The sequence below is a fragment of the Thamnophis elegans genome, chromosome 3 (genome assembly GCF_009769535.1).
Source record: "Thamnophis elegans isolate rThaEle1 chromosome 3, rThaEle1.pri, whole genome shotgun sequence".
NCBI lineage: Eukaryota > Metazoa > Chordata > Lepidosauria > Squamata > Colubridae > Thamnophis > Thamnophis elegans.
This window is the reverse complement of record NC_045543.1, coordinates 74,666,428-74,692,356: the sequence shown is the minus strand read 5'-3', so window position 1 is coordinate 74,692,356 and position 25,929 is coordinate 74,666,428. Positions and strand designations below refer to the sequence as shown.

General features: G+C 37.5%; 2 protein-coding genes across 4 annotated transcripts in view; one reads left to right on the top strand and one right to left on the bottom strand.

The window, feature by feature from the left end:
• Positions 1–7,849, top strand: part of UHRF2 (ubiquitin like with PHD and ring finger domains 2) — an 87,350-nt gene extending 79,501 nt beyond the window's left edge. For 2 of the 3 annotated variants that reach the window (XM_032212967.1, XM_032212965.1), the window contains exons 12-16: positions 1,284–1,421; positions 2,316–2,439; positions 4,147–4,310; positions 4,633–4,731; positions 6,048–7,849. In XM_032212967.1, the coding sequence (XP_032068858.1) occupies positions 1,284–1,421; positions 2,316–2,439; positions 4,147–4,310; positions 4,633–4,731; positions 6,048–6,194 (672 nt within the window). In that variant the 3' untranslated portion in view covers positions 6,195–7,849. The remainder of the gene's footprint in view (positions 1–1,283; positions 1,422–2,315; positions 2,440–4,146; positions 4,311–4,632; positions 4,732–6,047) is intronic. The other variant, XM_032212966.1, reaches the window with a different exon arrangement.
• A 2,306-nt stretch (positions 7,850–10,155) lies between these two features.
• The window catches only part of GLDC (glycine decarboxylase), a 41,210-nt gene continuing 25,436 nt past the window's right edge, over positions 10,156–25,929 (bottom strand). Inside the window, exons 13-25 of the mRNA XM_032212964.1 lie at positions 25,534–25,618; positions 25,409–25,450; positions 24,343–24,485; positions 23,136–23,211; positions 21,045–21,170; positions 19,712–19,861; positions 18,519–18,631; positions 15,328–15,469; positions 14,228–14,339; positions 13,813–13,908; positions 13,299–13,471; positions 13,086–13,166; positions 10,156–10,970 (exon numbers count right to left, since the gene is read on the bottom strand). Of these exons, the coding sequence (XP_032068855.1) occupies positions 10,827–10,970; positions 13,086–13,166; positions 13,299–13,471; positions 13,813–13,908; positions 14,228–14,339; positions 15,328–15,469; positions 18,519–18,631; positions 19,712–19,861; positions 21,045–21,170; positions 23,136–23,211; positions 24,343–24,485; positions 25,409–25,450; positions 25,534–25,618 (1,483 nt within the window). The 3' untranslated portion in view covers positions 10,156–10,826. The remainder of the gene's footprint in view (positions 10,971–13,085; positions 13,167–13,298; positions 13,472–13,812; positions 13,909–14,227; positions 14,340–15,327; positions 15,470–18,518; positions 18,632–19,711; positions 19,862–21,044; positions 21,171–23,135; positions 23,212–24,342; positions 24,486–25,408; positions 25,451–25,533; positions 25,619–25,929) is intronic.

Sequence of the window (25,929 nt, the reverse complement as noted above, 5' to 3'; positions counted from 1 at the left end):
TTATTACTCTTCCAGATATCTTAATTTTAACTTTTGGTTTAAATACAGGACTAAAACTGGCTTGGTGGATTATCTATGCTGGAAAATGTATAGGACTCGTGACTCTCCTAATTTCTTTAAGCTGTTTTACAGTAATTTCAGATCTTTTGCTGAGGCACTTCTGTTTCACACTGTGGCATCCCATGAGACTCCATCTTGTTCCTCATGTTCTTCAGCATCTACTTGAAACAGCTGGAACTTTGGACTAGGATGCTATCAATGTGTTGATAACACCAGTTTGATTACTGCTTGCCCTCAAGGAAATAGTACTTGAAGACAAATAATGAAGTTTGATAATGAGCTAAACTCAGATGAACAAACAAATAAAATCCAGGCTTATGTTAGTTGAGTCTTGGGTACTTGGATGTTGAAATTTAGCTTGTTGTGGATATATTACATCCCTCCCTTTTCCACAGAAATAGAAGATCCCCTTGATTAAGGTTGCAGCTGTGATAAAGAGCCTACTACACTTGCACTTTCAGGATACCTGGATGATTGCTAATCATTGTTAGCTACTTTTCAGTTATTATGATTTATCCTTAAAAAGCACCTGGAAATTTTAGTTGCCACAAAATGTGGCATTTGGGCTGTTAACTAATAAAATATATGGGAATGATAGGAAAGATACAGTGCTGCCATTAAATTTTAGAGTGAGTGGGCTTATACATTTAATAAAAAATAGAAAATAATAAAACAATAATGCACAGCTTAGGACCTGACTATGTGAACAGTTTCCTTTTCTCTAACAAGTCTGTAGAAACTTTATGATCTGCAGAAGAAGCCTTTTTGTGTGTGTCCCCTGACTCAGAAGCTCTTCTGTATCACATTCATATTATGGAATGTACTCTTTTTGGCCCTTTCTTTCTGTATATTACAAGAGCATTCAAGATGCAGTTCCAGGTTTTTAATATTTGATTATTTCATACTTTAATTTTGTATTTTGTATCCTGCATTTTAATTTTGTTACCCACTTTGAAAACACAACTAAGCAAAGAATAAAATCACAGATCAATAAATTCATTTATGCTGTAATGTGGTAGTCTAAATAATCTTATTTCTACTGTTTTTTGTTTCGTCCTTCCTTGACTATTTTACTTAATGTATTGGATTTTTCAAAAAATCTTTGTACTGTCAACTTTAGGAAATTCTTTATGATAACCTTGTTAGATTAAACATTTTAGTTACAAATGTTTGAATAGTTTCTTAAAGTTGATCTAATCAGCCAATTCTACTTTATAATTTAGGTGGTGAAATATTGGCCAGAAATTGGAAAATGTGGATTTTTAGTTTGGCGCTATCTTCTGAGAAGAGATGATGCTGAACCTGCACCTTGGACTACAGAGGGAATTGAACGGTCAAAGAAATTGGGCCTGAGTTTACAGGTTAGAACTTAAAGTTGCCATCATTTTTATGTTTTACTAAAACAGACAAGTTAGTCAATACTCAGCAGAAGCTCTCTTGGAAGATTTCCTTCAGATTTGTTTTAAAGATATCAGATGGCTTGGATTATATTTTCTATATAATGTTCAGAAATCCATTCTTGATTTCATGATGATTAGAAGGTGACAACGTATAGGCTACAGATGGACTACATTTGTGTTCTGGCCCCATAATTTTTAAATAATGATTGAAATTCAGTAACCAAATGGCTGAATTTTGACAGTATAGTTGAGGACACTTTTTCAAATTTTGAGATGGTTTATAGATGGGAACAAACAGTTTATATCAGGAAATTCCTGCTCCTTAACTGTAAATAAAGTATATAAATCTTTATCCTATCTGCCATCCCATACAATAAATGGCTTCGAAACTGTTGATTATTCATTCTTAGTTCTTCAGAAAATTTGGAGACTGAGAGGTGACTTACTATCCTTCAAACACGAATCACTCCCAATGTAAAATGTGTCGAAGTAGATTAACCTAGTACTTACTTCATTTATTAACATTTGGATTCCTATATCAATTGTTAAAATATAGAAAACTGGAAACAGCCCCTTGATTTCTTACCAAAGAGGCAAACCTGGTAATTTTAACCAATCTATTTGTTATAGTTAGAAATTCAATTAGAAACTCAGGATTCATCTTGGAAGCCTCAAGGGAATAATGACACTTTTGAATTAGTTAACTCGGATTATACTTTTTTTTTGCTCCCCTTCAAGCTCTGGAGTTGTCTTTGAAATAATGGATCTTATGAACATACTGCTACTCCAGATGTTCTTGTTTTGATGCAAGCATTGCTGTAAATATTTCTCAGATGTGATGTTCTTCTTTTGTAGTACCCAGAAGGCTATTGGGAAGCTATGGCGAATAAAGAAAAGAAAGATAAAGTAAAAAAGCAGCCTGTGAAACAGGAATCAGTGGAACAGAGCAATGGAAATCAGAAAAGACCTATTAATGATGGTATGTTTAGTAACTTAAATCCATCAGTTATCAGATAGAGAAGGTATTTCAACCCATATTGAATCATAATTTCTCTGGGTTCCATCAAACATCTAACATGCCTGTCAGTTTTGAGAAATTAACAATTTTCATATTGATTCTTCCTTGTATTCAATTGGATATCTTCTGAGTCATCTTCCACCTAGATTTTATCTACTGTTCCATCACTTCTTCATTCCCAACTAGCTGGTGAACTGCAGGGCTGAATGAGTACCTTCAGAGAGAAGCCATTTAGGAATCTTTATGTTAACCACTGGACAGGGCATTGACAGAAGTATCAGTCATGCTAGATATGCGCTCTCATCCATATATCTTACTTACTCTTATAATTAAGTTGCAGTCACTTTATCAAAGAAATGACATTCCATATCATTCAAGCACCATAGCACTAGGATTTGTATAACCATTGTCAACTAAGTGAGGGCTCTTGAATGTTTCTGTGTGTTTGGGATTGTAACAAGCTGGTTTTGGTCTGCAGAATGCTTCTGGAGATGGGTGTGGAAAACGGGGTGCACAGACACCCCAGGAGACCAAAAAACAGGCGAAAACGGTCCGTTTTTTTCACCTCTCCCTCCAGAAGATAGATAAAGAGAGATAGGTAGACAGAGAGAGAGAAAGAGAAAGAAAGAAAGAGAGACAGACAGAGATTTCTCAAGCTCCTTGGGGTTGAGAAGAATTGCTGCAAAACTCTCATTCTTGCCACAGGGCCATTGTTTAGGTCATTTCAAAATGTTTGTCATTGTTTACTACCAAGAATGGGGAGAAATTATCCTTTAGTTTTCTGCATTCTCTGACAAAATTTGACAATGCAATTTGGGGGATTTTTAAAAAAGCTGTTGGTTATAGATAACTATTGGCCATTAGCATGTAGATTAACCAAGGAAGAGGAAACTTAAGATTTTTCTATGATATATTAGAAACACAGAAAAGGAAGGGACCGATGCAAGGCGGAAAAATGAAAATCTTGGATTGATATTTGGCATTTGAAAGTTTTGGAGGACATTGACAAGACAGTAGGGAGGTCAATAACAAGAAGAATAACAGGGAAGGAAGCCAGTTTATGAAGTCTCTCTTTATAGAGAATTGATCACATTCCAAAATGATTCTTGTACTTAATGTACAGTGTTGAGAATCTTAACATATTTATATTCTAAAATGCACCCATAATATCTTTCCAACTTGGTATTACTATTTCCAGTAGGTATAGATTCACCATTGTTGCTCATATATATTTGGTGTATATATGAGGATGTATGTATGTATGTATGTTTGTTTGTTTGTTTGTTTGTTTGTTTATTAGACTTATATACTGCTTCATAGGGCTTTCAGCCCTCTAAGTGGTTTACAAATTTTTTTAGCAAATTGAGTCAGCAACTTGCCCCCACAGTCCGGGTCCTCATTTCACCCACCTCGGAAGGATGGAAGGCTGAGTTGACCTTGAGCCGGTGAGATTTGAACCGCTGAACTGCGGATCACAGCTAAAGTGGCCTGCAGTACTGTACCCTAACCACTGCGCCACCTCGGCTCATTTTTTGGAGGAAGTTTTTGATTTAAGTTTGTCTTGGTGTTATTTTACATTTTCTTGGTAAATCTAATCAATAAGCCTGTACCTGCAGTTGAAGGAGCCAGTGTAAATTTATGATTGTAGTTTGATAACATTTTTTCCAGACAATATAAAGCAACCTACAAACACAGCCAAAACGATGAAGCTGAGTGATGGAGGGAAGGGAGAAGCTTTTCAGCTAACGCAGGAACAACAATGGTTGATACAGGAAGACTCTCCAAACCAGAAACTTTGGGATGAAGTTCTTAAATCTCTTAAAGAAGGACCAGTATGTTTTTATATTAACTAGTGTTCTGCATGGTTTCCTTTTAATGTCATGCCACTGGATTTTCAACAACAAGAACTTTGTTATACCTGCAACTTTTTTTGGAAAGTACCCCCCATCATGCAGAGTGCATGAGGAGCTGTAGAAAGTGAAAACACAATTTGGCTAATATGTAGTGTACTTATTAAAATAGAAAACGTATTTCAAATGCTATATTCCAGGCCTGAAAAGAAGTCTGGGTTAATATAGAAATAATACTATTTTATGAAGAGATTGACAGCACTTCAGTATTTGACTTAATTGTTTTTCCCTTATCCTATCCTAGAATTTTTTGAAGAAACTGGAACAATCCTTTATGTGTGTTTGCTGCCAGGAGCTGGTTTATCAGCCAGTGACCACAGAGTGCCTGCACAATGTCTGTAAAGTAAGTGTCTCATGGATCATTTTCACATTGCCTTACTGAAATTTGTAAAAGAAAATAAACTCATGTTTTAAAGGAGAAAGAAAAATTCTGTGCTGCTGTTAAGATAAGCATATGCAATGAGTCAATGAATAAGATTATATGGATCAGATATATCCATGATCTGGTTTATAGCAATATGTTTCATAGTGTAGTTGTGGTAGCCTATTACAGCAAATGAAACAATGAAGACTCTTGTGGAATGGTACAATCCAATATTGTACTACAATGTAAGATTCTTTTGGACAAGACAATTTGATCAGACCTTATGCTATAATGAATTGAGTAATTTTAAGTGTTAAAAATACCACTTAAAATTACTTAATTTATTATTGTTAAAAATAATTTTTTGTAAGTCTTCAGTGTTTTTATATAGTTCCCAAAATAGAAAATAATTCAGGCATGATTTTAAATTATAATTACATTTATGAAATCATCTTTTGACTGTTTTAATGAAAACAATATATACTTTCTACATACGTTTGTAGACAGTGTTCAGTTGAATACGTTAAATGCTTCCAAATCCTAGATGAAGATTAATTATATTTATCTGATACCATATTTCCCCAAAAATAAAACCTAAGCAACCTCCCCCCAAAAAAAGCCCTAGCCTGATTTTTTTAATGGGCTCATAATATAAAACCTATCCAAAAATAAGCCCCCATTAAGGTTGTCACCTACTTGGGTGGGTGGGCATTGCCAGCACCAGAGGCTGCAAGGCTGCGGAGGTCAATGGTGTTCGTCAACAGCTGCAGCCCATGCAGCGCAGATGAATTGATTACCTGTCCAAGCAGCAGACAGACACCGGGGGGGGGCTACAGAATCAGGATGCGCCGCAGGAAAGCCAATAGTTGGTGGGCTGGAGGAGGCAGCCACAGAGGCCATTTGCATGGTGGCACCGACAGCAGACAAAGGCAGAGGCGCAGGGAGGGAGGCAAGTGATCCCAATGTGCCATGCGGTTGAAAGGCAAGCCAAGAGATGGTCGGATGGAGCGGACCACTGGCCATGGGAGGTTCATCTTCGCATGGTGGCACTGGCATCAGATGGAAGCAAAATTTTGAGGGGGGGGGGAGCAGGTGATTTTTACCACTCAGGCCACAGGCAGGCTGAGAGATGTGAAGATGAGCTCACCAAACCCACATTCTGTATCTTAACCATAGCCTGCTCAGAATTGTTTCAAACATAGAATATTCTGCATCTGAATATTGCTGTAGTCTCTAAGTAATGTATCTGTCTTGTGACCTGGATTTTAATATATGTATGTTTCCCATGACTTTAGAGCTGTTTACAGCGCTCTTTCAGAGCTGAAGTCTTCACCTGTCCTGCTTGCCGACATGACCTTGGGAAGGGATACACCATGATTCCCAACAAGATACTGCAGACACTACTTGATCAGTTCTTCCCTGGTTATAGCAAAGGACGATGATATGTATTTGTAACCTTATTCTCCAAATGACTGAATAAACAAAAAAAAGAAACCATCTAGGAAAACAGTGGACCAGCCAGCTTAAGGGAATTCATATTTACTATCACATTGTGAAGCCGCTAATTCAACTCTCTTTCCCATTTAGCAATCTGTTGTGTAGTAACAATTTCAAATTCCCAACTTCCTTTTCACAAAGGTAGTTTTGAACAGATGGCCATTAGTTTGTATGCAGGAATAAAGGCTTTTCTTGGCTCTGGACATGGTAGTAGTAGGTCTTCAATTGTTTTTATAACTACCTCAAATGGATAAAACAAATTTGGGGGAAGTTTAACAACACATCTAATGAAGTTTAGCTACACACTGCCTCCTGAGCATTAGTTTTGCCTGATCCATGCAATTTGATTTTGCAACAAGAAAACAGCACGTAAAAAGCCAGTTTTATCACAGAACATCAAATGCTGTGGTGTGCATAATTCTTTATTGTGTTTCCCCTCCTGCTGTCTTTCTTACTCTTTTTGCAACAACAAGCTTTTAGTCTATTTTTGTGAGCGTTATTGTGCTCTCGTATCTTCTGCAAGTTGACTACTAAGGACTGAGAATAATATGAATGCATTGTTGCTGTTGATGTAAAGTGATTTGTGTTTTTTGCACTTAGAGGGTTTTCAAGACACTCTTAATTGTGTAAAAACTATTTCATATAAAACAAGCCACTTTTGTATTAGGTAAAATTGTTTGCTTTTAGTAGGTCTTGTATTAGTGGCAATACATCTTATACAGCATTGAAAGCAGTGCTAGCTTGGAGAGGGCTCAAATTGCTTCATATTGTGATCTGAAATTTTATATACAGTATATTCCCCACCCCTGAATATACTTATTAAATATTTTATGATTCATAAAGTGTTGATTGTTTGCATTTTACACCCATAACATGATAGCAAGTAATTTCCTGAAATAGTGTTTGTATATATTACATAAAATTCCATTTGAAATTTTGATAAATGGGCTTAGTAAACCTGAAGTTTACATTAGTCCTTTGGGCATTTGCCTTGCAGAGTTATATATTTTAAAATACATTTTTATAAGACTTTCATTCTGAGGAGATTACATTTTCATATCAACTTTTGATTATAGATAACTATAATTACTGATTCAGAACAAATATGTTTGAGTACTTACATACTATTTTAACATATACATAGTTGTTTGTGCATTGTTTGAGTGGGGAAGCTGGTATTATCCCTTTATTACAAATTGAGACTGAAGCTTTTTGATTTCAACTCTGTTTTAGATATGGTACTGAACATTGGATTCACATTATTTAACTAGTTTTACTTTACATTCCAGTCTTTTTCCTTTAGCAGAAAGAAAGTAGAATTAAAATAGGATAGTTTAAAAAATGAGTGTTAAATTCACATGTAACACTGTCAGAATGTTTAACTTAACAGGTTAAAGCCATAGTGACCTACTTTACATGTAATACTAAGTAAAACAGAAATCATTATGGATGAACTGGACCAATATCAAAACTCAGGTTGGTTTATATTATACTTAAGTCAATCAGCCAGGATAACAAAACTATAAACATGACTTATTTGAATTATTCACAGATTAAATGAACCAGAATTTTTCAGCTGTGATAGTAATAAGTGTCTAGTTAGATAAAAATTGAAATGAAAGCTTTCCTGTTTCTCTCTCGGATACACAAATATTGACTTTGCTATATCAGCCAATGGCTTTTTTAGTCATAAGAGTTTGTAAATTTGCAGCTAAAGTAGGATAAGAAAGCAAAGTTTCATAAATGGTTTTAGCTTTTCTCCCAGCAATAACAGTCTCCTGAGTGATGAGACAGCTGTGAGGTGATTAAAAGCTTTTGGGCTTCAGTCATGACTAGTGAGTATATCTTCAGCCCAGATAAAGGGTTAACAATCTTATGCCCTGGAAACCTGTAGCCTGCCTATACTGGATTCTGAGCCCCATATGTCTTACCAATTGAACCTCCGTGATGAGGAATAATATTGGGAGAGTCAATTTTACAACTTTTATCTAGAAAACCAGTTTCATGCTGATTAAGAATCCTTGCTTATTTTGTAAGTTAATCACAAACTGATTGAAACCCAAGTCATGTATTATGGACATAAACACACATGAGGTTATGCCGTGTGCACAAATATTAAAACTGTAAGTTAGCATTGTGTTTAAACCAAACCAGTTAATTTTAATGGGATATGGAAATATTCAGTGGCCAATTTCTAATATATTAAATAATGAACAAGCTATAGTATTCTGGTTCACCTAAACTGTAAACAATGAATCAACAATCTTGCACAATTCCGCTGTCTCTTATCACAAAATTTAAAATGTCAAATTTTCTGGAATTTAAATAACTTCTTTTGAGGTGGCTGGAAATTTGTGAACTTTTGGATGAATTAAGTGTTGGGATTTTCATGCAAGATTTCAGAACTTTTTCTGAAATGAAATAATTTTGGGAGGAGGGCAGTAGCCTTTTTCTGCTGACATAAGTCATGGCCTAGGAGGCACAACAACCAGCTTTCTGCATCACACTAAGCATAAACAAAGCACAACTTCTTTTTGGCTTGTGCAAGACCTTACTATGTCTGTTTCAATGTACAGAGCTACTTTGGTCTAGTCAAGGCGCCAGACTAGAAACTGGTTTGAGGCCCACTTTAAGCATGAAAGCTGGTTGGATGATTTTGGGCCAGTTTCTCTCAGCCCAACTCATCTCACAGGATTGTTGTGGCGAAAATAAAGAGGAGAAAAGAGTATTAGGTATATTTACCACTTTGAGTTATTTTAAAAAATAATAAAGGTGGAATATTAAAATATATATACAGGTATATCTTTCCTAAATTAGCTATCCTGTGCTAAAGTTAGCCAAAAGAATAACCAAATAGTGCTAATTAGTTAACCACTAATAAAATGTTGATCATTTTTCTGATACATTAGTACAGTTTGCTCTGTTACAGAGTAACATAATTTATTCCAAGTTCATTTGCTGTAAAATTACAACCTCCAGGTCTACTGAAGCGTTAAAAGGAGACTTTCCCTTCATAAATACTTTGTTGCTAGCGTTATCATATGTAGGAGGCACTTTATCATTTCATTTCCTATCCCTGCAAGCTTTTCTGAAACCAGAGGTGGTAAGCACCACACTAAATAGGGTGTTTTGTAGTTCTTTTTAAGCAGTTCTTGAGGCAATTTTCATAGTGGTCAGCTTGCCATCAATGTCTTCAAATTGGAATTCTCTTTTGACAATTGTGGGCATCTCTTTGTTCAATGTGAGATAGCTTTTAAAAGTTATGTGCTTTTGATGTGTGCTGTAAAGGATGTACTCTCATCCTTTAATTTCAAATAATAAATTCAGATTGTTGCACTTGCATTTAATTGCTGTAGCATATTGTAATTGATTGAACTCATAACTACTGTGATAGCACTGTCCCATATCAGGCCACATTAAGCCAAGATTTATAGGAAGTCATATTCTGAGAAGTGTCTGACCTGCGTGTGTCTGTGTGTGTGTCTTTCATTGGTTATGCCTTAAGCCAGTGTACAGAACTGTGACAAAGAAACTGGGAATTAAGTCTTGCACTGAATGCGTTAAGTCAGTTTTACAGAAAAGGCTAACTAATTAAGAAATATTCAGCAATGATTAACCTAAAAGAGAACAGAGCTTTCTCATTTGCCAAACAATGTGCCCTTTAAATACCTGTATTAGAACAAAATGTATTAGAAAGCTTAATGCTAGCAATCCTGCGGGCAACCTTTGGTTCTCATAAGTGTAATCGTTTGAGTCCTAGCAAAATCTCTCAAAGTGCCTCATTTATGGTGGGGTGGATGAGATCACAAATGCTGCCGAGCAAGTGTCCCGTGCTACTTGGCTAGGATTATAGTCCGTATTGTGAAGAAAGTGATCTGTTTTTTGCCAAACAGATTGAAATCAAACTTCAAAGTCAGCTAGTTTTTAATTGGAACATTAACAAGAGGAAAATTTAAAAATATCAGTTCTAGGACATATAATTATAAACAACAAAGATGCATTGCCATAATCTATCTAGAGTGTGGTACATTTTTTTAAAAAAGCCACCTGCATTCGACCATATCAAACTCTGTTAATGGTTGTCCATGACTTCATTTCATACAAAATGAATAATAACTCCATTTTACCTTGGCCCAAATACAAAGGAAATACCTTATAAAACTATGTCCTAAAAAAATTGGGGTTAATCCTGTATCACAGAGCATTTGGGCGAGCAGGTGCATAGTCATGACACTGTTTAAAAAGTGTACTGTATTGCTTTTGTTCATACAGTCCAATGCTTATTATTAAATCACAGAAAAGCAGCCCTGATAGAAAAGAGGGGCTTAATCAAGGGCACTTCAGCATGGATTGACATGGAAACTGTATCAAATCAATTGCCGCTTAATAAAAGTATTTACAAATAGCTGCATAGAAATGTAATTAACAGCATGGAGTTTTCAAAAATATACACTGTATATAAAATATGCTAACCGGGCTGAAGATTTCACCTGTCTTCACAGGGTGCTACAAATACAGCAAGAAAAATTAAGCCCAGTGATCTGAAAGATAATTCAAAGGGTAGAAAGAAGCTGGTCCTAAGATGATGCTCTCTTCTGCTCGGCAAAAGGAGACTCATAGGCCTCCATTGGTGGGCAGGTACAGATCAGATGCTGGTCCCCATAGATGTCATCAATTCTGGCAATTGTAGGCCAAAACTTACTTTCAGGTTTCACAAATGGCTAAAGAAGAAGAAGGAGTATTTAGAAAAGCTATATGGTACAACATCTAAACTACAAAAATTGGTAATTACAATATGCTTATGTACATTAAAAAAAAGATAGGTGGTAAAGTGCATCAAGGAAAGCTTTCAAGGCAAGGTTTTGATTGTAAGCCCTACATCAATGATGGCGAACCTTTTTGTAAAGGCATGCCAAAAATTTGTGTGCATGTGCTATCACACGCATATGTGTGCCCACACCCACAATTCAATGTGCCCCACCCACCATGTGTGCAACACACATACACACACACCCATGCAGGGGGGAGTTTTCACACCAGGCTCTGGAAGCTTTCCTGAAGTCTGGAGAGGGTGAAAATGGCCTCCCCTGGCCCTGCAGAAGACCTAAAATCAGCTAGCTGCGTGCTGGAGCTGACAGCTTGCGAGCTGGCAAATATGGCTCCATGTGCCACCTGTATCATGCGTCCCATAGGTTCGCCATCATGGCCCTACATGATTTGGAAAGATGCTAGCTGAATTCTTTTTCTTTTCTCCAAAGCAACTTTTTGGAAGTCATTCAGTGACCAAGCCAGGAGCTTGAGAAATTTGAAGTTGTTCTACTCATTTTATAGACAGATTAGGTTACCCTGCATTCTGTGCTTCACCCCAGCACCCAAACATTCTGCTAGTGAAACTCAGCAGGACTTTTTTTTGTTGGTCCTCCAAAATAAGGATGGAAATGAAAGTGGGAAATCTCTGCAGGTAAACTTCCATTTTGAACCTTTATACCCCACCATAAATGATCCCAAGTTACACTAGTGAAACAACCATTTAGCTGTTGAATTTCACACTGGGCTTCTTCAGAAGTCTTGGAGGGTGGAAGGGATGGGGCTGATGAACCACTTGCAGTTTCCCACTTAACACCTTCCAATTCCCCATCTCCCCACCACAATTAGCTATGTCTCTATATCTTTTTGTAACGTCACTGGCCTTCCACTTTAATAACTATGGCTCTCCTCTTGGTCAGGACAACCACTGTTCCTTGTTAAACGTTCCTTGTTTTGTCCCAAAGGTGCTTTTCAAAAGGCAATTGGACTTTCTTTGTTTTTTCCTTGGAGATAATTTTGCTTCATGTCCAAGAAGCTTCTTCAATTCTGAATTTCAGCAGAATTGAAGAAGTTTCTTGGATGAGAAGCGAAACATTTTCAAGGAAAAAACAAAGGAAGATCAGTTGCCTTTTGAAAAGCACTTTTGGGATAACCATGACCTGGATGACAGAATCTCCATAGATGTTCCTTGTTTTGCTTTGGATATAATTTTCTTTTTGGTACAAAGGTTTTATCATATTCTTTTAGGAACTGAAATGTGAATAAATCAAAGCCAGTTCAAAACAAAACAGTTTACTTCTTTACTTGATTTCACTTCTTGTGGTGGAAACGAAGTCCTTTTCATCCAATACCTCCTCCCTTCAATGCAACACATACTGCTTTTGAACTTGCCAGTTTCCAAAGCAGTTAGTGAAAAGTAATTTCTCAAAAGTTGTTTTGAGGGGAAAAAAACCTGAGACTGATGAAAATTTACAGAATTACTTTGGTTTTTCTTTAAGCACACTCAAGAATACTTGAGTAAATATTTCATTTTTCCAGTATGTATAGGAACATTGCTTCAGAACAGGGATGTCAGCAGTCTGAGCCACCGTAGATCAGACTCAAACATAAAATATAAGCTATGCTATCCTTTTTTTGTTAAATTTGTACTATGTTCTACTGGGTTTTTTTCAGGCCTAGAAACTTCCCCTATATACAGACCATCTGCTATATTCAATGCAAGAAAGGTGTCTGCATTTTTTTTCATGCAGGTAACTTCTAGTGCATGTAGTGCTAAACTTGGATCATGATGGACATCTTTCAAGACAGAAGAAAAGTCATTCTCTTTCTCTATGGCAGTCCCAAATAAAATACTTTGAATGCAGTAAGGTAAACATGGCTTGTCTGGTTTATAAATACCCACTAGAGGGTGTGTGTGTGTGTGTTTGGCACATCTGATGGAACATTGTTGGCTTTTAAAAACTGACCAGAACATTTCTAATAAAATAATTGCTCAAAATATATTTGTAAAATAGTAACTCATTACTTACTAGTGGAAAAGCAGCCACTTCCCTAGAATATGGACGATCCCAGTTGGGTGCAGCCAGGCAGGCCAAGGTGTGTGGGGCCATCTAAGTTAAAGAAATATAGTTTAGAAAGCAACAAAGAAAAAGCCCCCACACATATTTTCTGTCAAATATTTCAATTGTGAACAAGGAGCATCTGGTAGAAGTCTCACACAATTAAAACCCTCCTGAATTTACCTTTAAGGGGTTAACTCTAGCATCCATCCTTCCTTCTTCTATATCAGCTACTTCTTGTCGAATACTGATCATGGCATCACAAAATCTGTCTAGTTCTGCTTTGTCTTCAGACTCGGTTGGTTCTATCATGAGGGTCCCTGCTACTGGCCAGGACATTGTTGGAGCGTGGAATCCTAGGAAATATGAATTCTAATTGTTCACCCGATGTTTAAAATAATGAACCTCAACAGTCATGAAACATCCCAACCATCTCCCCCTTCTAAATCAATCTCTGATCTAATCTGCTTTATAAAGACAATACAAAATAAAATAAATATATGCATTTCTGGATTTTGCTTAAAGCCATTTGTATATTCTCTACTTTCCTCTTGATGCAAAGAAAACCAGCAGCAGCCAGGAGTAGCTTTCTCCTTCTGTAGTCACCCTGCAGCAGCATTAAAAAAATCACATCTCTGCTGGTTGTGAAATATGGACCATTCAAAAAAGAAAGGAAGAAGAAGAAGAAAAATCTCACCATAATCCTGAAGCCGCTTAGCAACATCCACAGCTTCAATATTTGCAGTTTTCTTAAACGGCCGAGTATCCAAAATAAATTCATGAGCTACATAGCCTGTTTTGAAGTAAAGATTTAAACACATGAATCTCTTAGAATAAAATCGGAGTATAAGACAGAGGACCAGGAAGAGAGCAGTTCCCCTATTTTAGTGGGCTCTAGAGAGGTTGTCTTGCTGAGCAGTGAAGCAACTGCTGGAGATTGAATGAGGTTTCCTATTTGAGAGGATAGGGGTGGCTATTCAGGCTTTCCATAAAAGCTGTTCAAACTAAGCTTCCCTCATTCAGTTTGTTTCTTTCACTTTTACTATATGTCAACATGCCGGTACAATGGCTAACTTTGCTGGGCAGAAAGTATTTCCAGTGATGATACTCGCCTTTGGAGCCTCTAAAGAGGATTTTGTAGTGGTTCTCTAGTCGCTTTGCCATGTAGTTAGCATTCAATATCGCAATCTCAGAAGCATGTTTTAGACCTTTGCCTCCCATCATCTAAAGAAAAGGAAACATGAATGAAAACTGGGGGGAAACAAAGCCATATTCCTGACATAGATGATTAAACGTTACATATTAATTGTGGAATTATTACTATGCACATACTAAATGAATGCATTCTATTGATATTTATTCAGTATTTTGTTTATAAGCTGAGATGCCATCAGTGTGTGAATGGTTTTGGTGGCTTATACAAACTCGATAAATCAACCAGAACCATTCAGGAGTGGACAGGATATAAATTAATACTTTTTTGGAGATCTCATCCAAGAAATTAATTTGTTTAAGTTGAAAATTTTTAAAGTGAGGCTGTTTTTATCCATAATAACTTTTTGAAAGGTATAAATCATCTTGCCAAATCTGATTTGCCCCCGTTATTGCAGTTATTATTTATTGTCCTTTCTATCTATTTTGAAAGAATGGGGAAGTTTCTTGGAGCAACATCTCACTGCTGCACCTGGTAGAATACTGTTTACTCTTTCAGCATTTATTTAATCCCTTTAACTGGGGTTGTCTATGATGGGACTTAAAACCATCTGCAATTGTAGTATGATGGTTAAAGAGTTGGTCTTGGAATAGGAGAACAAGGTTCAAATCAACTCTCCAGCTTGGAAACTCACTGGATGACTTTGGGCCAGCTCAACTTATCTCATGGGTTTATTGTTATTGGGGAAAATAGGAGGACTATGTATGTCGCTGTGAGCTTCCACAAAGATGTGGGCTTCAAATCATTGTAGCACCTCTGATGCTTTTTTTGAATTATATGTGGGGGGCTGCAATGGGAAGGAGGGTTTGCAAATGGATTGGATAATTGGATGCAAATGGATTGGATGCAAATGGATTGGATAATTACTTCTGAATGCAATTTATACAATCTCTTCTCATACAGCCCTGCAGATACCTTCCAGCAGAGATCTGTTATTGTCAGTGTAAGAATCTACAGTACTAGTACAGAAGAAACAAGGAACAGAAATTATGGCCGTACCTTGATATAAACCCAGGAAATAGGCAAGATGGAACTGGATCCCCAAGGGGCAGCACTGATGGTGCCCAATGAGCTTGAATGTGCATCGTGTGGTGAGACAACGACAGGATGGCTGGGCAGGAAAGGAGCCAGGTGCATCTTCCTAAAAGCAAGAAAAGAACTTGAATCCAGCTTCCTTCCTACCGTAGCAACAACAGACATAGCACAATGTTTTAATTAGCTAGAACCAAAGGTCTGCTTAAATACATTTCATCCTGATCCTCTAAATCAAGGCAGGAAGAAAAAAAATCCTCTTGAATAGCATCCAGCTTTCTGCATTTCTATCTATACTAATGTTTGTCAACCCATTTAAAGATGAATGGATTTCTTGGTTGAGGACTGCTGGCTGAGGATTGCTGGGAGTTGTAGTCTATCCATCTTAAACTTGCCAAGGTTGAGAAACACTGATTTATATATAGGAATCATTAGCCAATTTCAATGGCCAATATGATTGGTTCCTAGAAAACAAGAGAGCCTCACTTATCAGATAAGGGGAGGAGTACATATATTTTACTCACTGGATACCTTTTCTAGAAATACTTATTTTAATACAGACATTTTTGATGAATACATGTAGGGGCAATGACATCTATCTCAATTTAGATTTTTCTTCCCAATAATGCTATTTTACTTATATGGTAATTCTAGGTATGTACCGTATTTATCGGCGTATAACACGCAGTTTTAAAACTAAAATTGCACGCTTAAACCCTGCCTGCGTGTTATACGCCGATACTCCGGGTGGCAGAAGCCCGGGACCCAGTCAAATTCGCTGCGCAAGGTGAAACGGCCGGCAGCAGCCCTGCTCTCCTGCTGCGGCTTCTGTTTCAATAGGGAAGAAAACTTCCTTTCGCTTCCCGGGCTTCTGCCGCCCGGCAGAAGCCCCGGGACCCAGTCAAATTCGGGAAGCGAAAGGAAGTTTTCTTCCCTACTGAAACAGAAGCTGCAGCAGGAGAGCGAGGCCAGCGTCCGTTTCAGTCGCTTCCCTTCTCCGTCTTGATTGCTGGAAGCAGTAACAAACGGCGCGTCCGCTCCGCATCGCCCTGACAACCACCCCAGCCGGCGGCTGCCAGGCCTCGCTGGAGTCAATTGCAAAGCTGCGTTCAGCGCTTTGAGGACCTGAGGCATCTTGGGAAATGTAGTTCCCTATCAGAAAGAATGGAGTAGCTGCGAATTTGTAACAACATAATATAACTTGGTGCTTCGCAGGTTACGAAAATCTCGTTTGATTTGCACACTGTTTTTTAAAAGTTAGATAAAGAAATTATGCTGTGAAAGCGACTAGATAGCCCCCCTCCCCTTCCTGTGTGTGAGAAAGGGAAGGAGAGGAAGGAAGGAGGGAGGGGGGAGGAAAAGAAGAAGGGAGGGGGGGAGAAGATGGAAGGAGAAAAGATGGATGGAAGGAGAAAGAATGGAAGGAGAAGGAGGAAGATGGAAGAAGAAAGGAAGAAAAAGAAGAAGGGAGGGAGAAGGAAGGAGGTAGGAAGAAAAGGGGAAGAGAGGGAAAGAGCAGAAAGACAAAGAGGATGAAGTTGATAGGCAAGAGGAAGGGGGAAGGAAGGGAAAAAAGAGGGAGAGAGTGAAGATGAGGAAGAGGTTTTTGGTTTTCCAAAAAGCAGTGATTCTGATTAAGTTTTTTTGCTCAAAGAGGTGTTTTTTCATTTCATATTTGCCTTTTAAGAGGAGTTAATGTTATAATTCATGTTCTAATGTTATAAATTTTAATCCAACATTAAGTTCCGAGCTTCCAAGTCATTTATTTTTAATGAAAAAAATGTTATAAACAATAACATTGAAGCCTACAAATCGAGTGAAATTGTGTCATCAATCTGGCTTTTTATTTTTCAATTTTTTAAATAAGCTTTTTCATTTTTTATATATTTCCTAACCTCAAAATAATTGAGATCAAGCTATTTCGGATAGGAAACTTCACATGCTGTTAAAAATTATGGCCATTTGTAAAGATGACATGAGATTCTGGACTCTTCATTCTGATCTTTCAAACAGCAACTGGAGGCAGACATTTATAGTTTCTAAGTCAATTGTCAGCATAGCTCAGTAAAATATTAATAATAAAAATCTGAAATTAAGTGGAATTGAAGAGCTAAACTTTAGTCATTTGCAATTCATGTCCAATACTTTCTTCTAAAAGGAAAGGATAAACAAGTTGTATTTTTAAAAAAAAAAATAAAGTCAGATGTAACTAATCCAAACATCATGAGTTACCTTGATGCTTTTTCAAGGCACTGTCCTAGACTTTTAATTTGCCAACTGTAATCTTCTTAATGGATGTGGATTAATTGCCAATCCTGCAATCCTCATCACAAGATTTTGATATATTACATTTTTATTTGGGGTTGTTTGAATAGTGGTGATTTGAGTGGAAGCTGGGCTTGAGCTTCCAGTTTTTCTGAGGATTTACTGAAGTGGCATACGGATCCTCCTCATAGTTGATAGGTCTCTGGTTATCTGCAGAAGACTAGCCAAGCTGTATTTGAAGCCTCAGTACTTTATGCAAATTTCTTGCTGAATGTTACAGAAGTGGGCTGCTGGGGGCTCGCAGGAAACAGAGAGAACCTCTAGCTAAGATTCTGTGCAGTTTAGAGAACCCCCAAATCCCATACCTGGCTGCCGCCCACCCCTACCCCCCCAGGAGTCCCCACGCAGCTCGGTTTGGATGCAGGTAAGTGCAGGGCATCTGTGGAAGCTCAGGGAGGGCACAAAATGGGCCTACCAGAAGTTTGGGTAGTCCAGCGGGCCTCTGGAGCTTGGGGAGGCCATTTTCACCCTCCCAGAGGCTTGAGGAAGGCCTCCGGAGCCCAGGAAGGGCAACCCCCCCCCACCGTGGTACAGGAGGCGGACTAGGCCACGTCAACCCAGAAACCGGGCTTAGAACCCATTGCTAAAAATTTTGAATCTACCCCTGTGTCTAGATATTGAACTTGTTGAGGAAGAAGTTTTAATGAAAAAAATTTTTACTCAAATTTTTGTGTTAAAATGGGGGGTGCGTGTTATATGCCGGTGCGTGTTATACGCCGATAAATACGGTATCTTATTCCCTAACAAGCGTTCTTAAAATTTCGGCTTTAAGGTCTATATGAAATTTTTAAATATAAAAATACATGCTCTTATCACAAGAAGTAGACACTAACACTCCAATTGGTCCCATGCCAGGTCCTCCTCCACCATGAGGAATGCAAAATGTTTTGTGAAGATTTAAGTGAGAAACATCTGACCCGTAGTCTCCAGGGCGGCACAGGCCAACCTGTCAGGGAAAGGAAAGAAAAATGTTCCCAATCCAAAATCTAGATGTTAAAAGATTTAGAGAATGGGGGAGACAGGGATGGGGGACACTACATAATCTGGCTTGCATAGGCATCTGCTGGTTGTGAGCCAAAAAAGTCAAGACAGCAACCATGATGGTAATACTCCCCGTTTTGAAAATGTGGAGAAATTTGATTGCACCAATAGAAGAGAATATTTGTAGCTCAGAGTTGAATTCCGGGGTCCTTGGTGTTCACTGAGTTTGGTTGTTTTCTTGCAGATGTTTCATTACCCAACTAGCTAGTATCATCAGGGCTAGAAGAGAGTGAGGCTCTAGCACTGACAATGATACTTAGATGGTAATTAAATATCTGCAAGATACCAAAACTTGCACCATTGGTGGCTGCCATATGGATTTTGTTTTCTTTCTGACAAACATAAAAATGGATGCAACATTGCTCATACCATAGTGATTTCCATTTTGATGTTTTTGATAATACCCTTCAGTTAGTCCTGCTGGCTTGTCAAATGCTGTGAGCCTACTCTTCTTCTCTGGCTAATCTCACAAGCATCTTCTTTTTTTTAACTTTAAGTAAAGTAATTTTACTTCGTGGGCTGCTCTGATTTTGGAATGTGGTTTCTCTCCCAGTCTGGTAGCCAACTGATATACATTGTGAAACATAGGGAGCGGTCTATTGCTTTCTCCACACCACAATGTCTCATTATGTATTTCCTCACTGATCCTTTTTTGAAACTATAAAGATCCAAATATTACCCTTTTCCCATATGGATGCCGTTCTATAAAATGTTTCATGTCAAAATTATGAATAACTAGTGTGAGAGTGATCCAAGATTTCAGTCAGGAACAGGTATCCAGGACTACAGAGTTACTGAATATGAGAAATCAGTCATATCCATGAATTTCGATGCTCCCACTGCCAAAATCCCATGCATCAAGAGTCTCATTATGTTGATCATTTCTAAGTCAAACATTTGGACATGTCTCAACCATTTCCTAGGATTTTTAAAAAAATATTATTGAATACATGAACTAAAATGATTTGCCTTTGTTTTTTCTCACCTGAGCATTCATATTTGCTCCATCTAAATAAACTTGCCCTCCATGTTTGTGAATCAGATCACATACATCACTGATCTGCTCTTCAAAGACACCATTAGTGGAAGGATATGTGATCATGATAGCCGCTAGATTTTCTTTGTGCTTATCTACCTACAAAAAGAAAGGGAAAAAAGATCAATAGTGTGACATATCTGAGTGATAAAAACAAGATTCTTCCTTCTCCTCACATGGAGCATTACAAAATTTTAAGACAAATAAAATCTGTCTCTTATCGGTTTGGCATTAAAAGCATAAAAGGCCTATTGAGTCAGATTTGGTCATTTCATTTGGTCTCAGCAACTTCATCAAGCAGCAGTTCTCAGAAAAGATTTCCTCCTTTTCCTGTAACTCAACATTTCTCAACCTTGGCAACTTTAAGATGAGCAAACTGCAACTCCCAGAATTCCCTCAGGCAGCATCCCTGGCTGTGGAATTCTGGCAGTTGAAGTCCATTCATCTTAAAGTTGCCAAGGTTGGGAAACCACACTGAAAATGATCATACTTCTACCCACAGAGTAAATAATTCTATCTGGTACCTGAAATTTTTCATAACTATTTACTCTTTTATGCTAGAGCCACGGTGGCACAATGGTTAGAGTGCAGTATTGCAGGCTACTTCTGCTGCCTGCCTGCTGCCTGCAATATGGCAGTTCAAATCTCACCAGGCTCAAAGTTGACTCAGCCTTCCATCCTTCTGCGGTGGGTAAAATGAGGACCCAGATTGTTTGGGGCAATATGCTGACTCTGTAAACTGCTTAGAGAGAGCTGTAAAACACTGTGAAGCAGTATACAGTGGAACATCCGGTCATGACCATAATCTGTTCCAGGACTTCCGTCAGCACCCAATTTGGTCATGACTGGAAGCAAGACTGACTGTGCATGCGCGCGCACACAAAAAAGGCATGGAAGGGGAAATTACTGCGGTAGGGAAAATCATGGATGTAATTGGTCGCCACCTGAGGATGAACAGAGTGAAACATTTAGGAAATTTTTTTGGTTGGCACTTGATTTGATCGTGGTCAGAAGTGTTTGTGATCCCAGGTTCCGCTGTATAAATGCTATTGCTATTTTCACTTATATTCAGTTTTGTGTTAATAAAAAGAGGGGAATAGGAAATAGGCCACAAAACCAGACACATCCGCAGTATTGTTTCTCAAACAAAAAATATTTCAAAAATAGTCAAAAAGTAGGTGTCATAAAAACATTTAAAAAGACAAATTTTCTCTTTTGTTTTTTCTAAACATTCATAATTTATAATAGAGGAATGTATTAGGAGAGGGAGCAACAAACTAACCATTGCTTTCAGATGGCTCACATCAATGCTTCCATTTTTATCTACTTCTATTGGCTGGATCTTCATCCCTGCCATTTGAGCACTTGCTGGGTTGGTACCATGAGCTGATTTAGGAATAAGGCAGACCTTTAGGAAGAAAATATGTAAAATTAATAGATTGTCATGAACTGAATGCATGAGATGTAATTACAGGGTGTAACATTGTTAAATCTTGAAGCTGCCTGATTAATTCCAGCTTGATTATATTATAGGCTAAACACATTGAAAATATTGATCTAAGCAGTAATATATTTCCCTTTAGGCCAAGTATGAATGAGAACATGGCCTGGGAGAGGTAAATTATGCTTATAGCTTTGCATTAATTGTCAATCAAATAACAAGTATAATGAAAGACAGACAAAAAGACTACAAACAATACCCAACCGTGGGATCTGGCAGAGTGAGAGCTGTGAACCATAAACACAAAGCTTTTGATGTGACCCAGCATAACAGATATAGTGCACTTACTGACCTTAATGGGGACACTAAAGAGACAGGTCAAGGTAGTTGTGATAATGATGACTCAAATAAGCAGAGGATCGTGGTCCAAAATGAAGAACTTGCTTCAGAAAGGCGAAATGGTATCACACGTCAGTCATACAAGAAGAGCAAGGTATGCAAAAAGAGAAGTCACCTTCTGGTTGGTGATTCAATCATAAGGGATGTAAATTTAGGAAAGGATATGGAGGTTTTAAAAGAGGTCAAGTGTCTGCCAGGTGCTACTGTCAGCAGAGACAAGAGGCGTATTCTTAAGATAGTCAAGAATGTAAGAAAGGACTGTGATGTTGAAGCTATTATACATCTTACTGCATTGGAATACTGCATTCAGTTTTGGTCGCCACGATATAGAAAAGATGTGGAGATTCTAGAAAGAGTGCTGAGAAGAGCAACAAAGATGATTAGGAAACTGGAGATTAAAACATCTGAAGAACGGTTGCAGAAACTGGGTATGTCTAGTTTAATGAAAAGAAGGACTAGGGGAGACATGTTAGCAGTGTTCCAATATCTCAGGGGTTGCCACAAAGAAGGAGTCAAACTATGAAACTAATCAAGGAGAGAAGCAACTTAGAACTGAGGAGAAATTTCCTGACAGTTAGAACGGTTAATCAGTGGAACAGCTTGCCTCCAGAAGTTGTGAATGCCCCAACACTGGAAGTCTTTAAGAAGATATTGGATAGCCATTTGTCTGGAACGGTATAGGGTTTCCTGCCTGGGGAGGGGGTTGGACTAGAAGACCTCCAAGGTCCCTTCCAACTCTGCTATTTTATTGTATAATACGTATCTTATGACTAGTATTTCTTCACAAGGAAGTAATTTATATTAAACTCTCCAACTTGGGAGCAAAGCTATTATCAGATAGCATGATTCCCTCCCTCAGTGATTAAAAACAATCACAATAGAAAACTCTTTAGATTGCCCATCTGAGCATCAATGGCTTGACTTTGATTTTAACCTAACTTTTGCTTTAAGGTTGCTAATCAGCTAGTGAATACAAGACTGTTTACTTGATACAGGAGGAAGTATCTTTTTAAGAGCATCTTTGTTAGCAGCAATGAGCCAGTTTGGTGCAGTGGTTAAAGCAACAGGCTAGAAACTGGGAAACAATAAGTTCTAGTTCTGCCTTAGGCACAAATATTAATATAAACCCTTGCATGAGCAGAATATAAAATATTGTGTCTCCTGGTCCCCTCCTCCATTTATTTCAGGAGGAAATGGAAAAGATAATCGTGTTTGTTCAGTCTGACAAAAACCAAAACAAAAAACACAGTGTATATTCTGTGGAATTTTTGCAGAATGATTAGTGTATCTAAAGGAGGAAAAGGCATTTAGAAGCATATAGAAAATAGTGCAAGTGTATAAAGGCTAGCGAAAGGAGGCAGATTATCTCACCTAGCAACCAGCAAACTGTGCGAATGACAAACAAACAACCCATAGAGCTTACATTGGACACAGCCAGGCTAATTAAGTCTGTTTCTACTGAAAAACAAGCTGCCATTCCAAACATAGGAGACAGGAAATCAAAAGTTTGATAAAAGTACACTTTTTACTTACACTTCGCTGCCATTCTCCTTTTGCATTTAAATAAGCCTTGATTGCAGCTAGCCCAGCATATTCACCTTGAGCTCCACTGCAAAGAAACAAAGCTTATTACAACACTTTTTAGTGTTTAGTGTTTTAGTGTCAATCAACATCCCGATTTAAAATTCTGTTAAACAGGTTTAATCATCTCCAAAATAAAAAATACTGGAATACATCATTCCATGCAGAGAAGGAGGATTAAATGATACCAAATACCAACACTTTTAAATTCATGTTGCAAACCTAAGTTGCTAAAGCAGATTAACATTTTTTCCCTAAGTCTTCGCCACTACTGAATTAAAGGTGTATCTGCCCATCTTTGACCCAGCACAAATCACTAATGTGTGGTTCCCACTGGCCGAGCACAGCCTATCTCTATGGCATCTGTTCCGTATCACTGCCAAACGGAGGTGTTCTGATCTGTGGATGTGTTATACATTTATAAACAAATGGTCTGGAAGATGTGGGGTGATGACACACTGAAAGGGGACAGCACCATAACCAGAAAACTAATCAGAGCATGAATTTTGCCTTTGTCTTTTGACTAGTTTGCATGTCTTCCCTTCACAATCTCTTCTGGCTGGCTCCCAAGTTAAAATAATGTAAAATAAAGAAATATATGGCAGGGCAGAAATAGCCCCAGAGAAGAAGGAGGCACTTCCTGCAATGATTATGAAATTAGCTAGACCCTGGACAGCTGGATAACACAAGCCCAAAGCATCTATTGGACTGGTAGACAAGTGATTGGAACTGAGAAATATAAGAAAATGATAAACAAGGCACAAAAGTCTGGTTGAGTATGTATTTGAATCTTGAATACTGCAATGAAGAAAAGCAGCTCAGACATTTTCCAAGCATATATTCATTCAGAAATCAGGTTGCTGCTACTGAAGTCCTAAGCATTTAAGATAAAATATTTTATTTCCATTTCCATTATCTAAACCCAAACCAATCTGTACTTCACTGTAACCTGATACATATCTTCAATGTTAAAAATGTCTATTTCACCATGTGTACACATGGCCCAAGAGTTATGTTCCATTTATCATATATAAATAGTGCAGCTGCACCAGGAGTTCTTATTCCACAGATAACTGAAAAAGGAAATTACTACATGAAAAAACAAAATGAAGTTTCAAATCTGTACAAACTGCAGTGGGTCAAACAAAATTGCTTCTACCTGTTAGGCTGGAACGAAATCTTGTCGTAGCCTGTGATTTCACACAGATCCTTCTCAAGTTCCTTAAAAAGTTGCTGGTATCCTTGACTTTGATCCAGGGGAACAAAAGGATGTATATTGGCAAATTCCTTCCATGTGATAGGCTTCAAAACAGACATAGATACATAGATGAGCACAGAGAAAGAAAAGGAAAAAGGAAAAAATCAAACATATCTGTGTTAAAAATATATGTAAATAAATTATAGGAAGCACATGAAATGCAACTCTAAGCTGACATAAAGTGTGACTATTCATTGGAAAATCTGATATAACACTTTTTAAATGTGATTGTCAACTGGAGTGGACTACTTCTATAGTACTTTGTTTCTTTATACAAGGAATAGACATATTTGCTACAGCTCAGAAAATGAAATCAGTATACATTTTCTAAAGTAACTAGAAGAATTATATCTTCAGGCATTTAATTTAGTTTAACCATGAAATATTTTATCCTCCTCATCTGACCTGCAATAGCGAAAGTCATAGTGTGTAATAATTCCTTGGTGGATGTAGAGAGCAAGGAAAATGACCTTGATGGAGATACAAGCTCCATTACCACAGCAATGCCCTCAGTTCACAACAGATAATATTTGGAAGAGATTCAGGTAGATGCCTCCCTAATTCAGTGTAAGAAGAGGGAGATGGTATGGCATAAAGAGACTTGCAAAACTGATGTCAACTCCACTGCATAGACCAAACCAGGAAATCAACTTGCTAAAGAAGATTAAAACTACTTTTATTGAGATTGGTTATAATAACAGAATCTTGCTCATCTGATTGTTCTGTACAATGATCCTATGAGCAAGCCAAATTCAATTATTAATATTCACCTAATATAACTGAGCCTGTTCACAAGATCAAAGCTTCCTTGACTTCACCAAAATGTAATTCTATATTGTTCTTTTTTAGAGAAACAGATTGCAATCTACCCCAAAATCTTTTGAGTTTATTTAATGTTCACAAAAATGATTGAGTAGTTATCTGAAATGTATTCAATAAAAACAATACATTAATTTAAACAACTTACCATAAGTTCTGATGAGCTATTCAGCTTCATTGTACAGGATCCCTAAAGAAAGAAAACACACCATCAGAATTTTATTCAAGAAAACTAACAGCTATATTTTTTTCTCCTTTTCAATTTATACTTACCAAAGGAATCATGCTGTGAACAAGAGAAATATCTTTGTTTTCTAATCTTTTCATATATCGGACAATGTTCGTTTCAGAGTGATAGCTGCAGAGACAAAAAAAATACATGAACAACCAAGGTAATAATAATAGCTGAACACTATTTATGCCCCCAAGTCATCTGTTAGATCAATAATAAATTCTTCCTCTTAGTAATAGTCAATATTTGCTCATTTTTCCAGGCTGACTATATATGTTGATGAAACATTTGTATTTAAATTAACATACAGATAAAAGGTATACCCTAGTACAATCATAAAGCATTTTGCTTTAGTTGTGTGTTGTTATTAATTGGTCAAATTAGACAATTTCCCTTCAAAAACTTAGTACAACAAGATTCCTAAAATGCAAACTTAG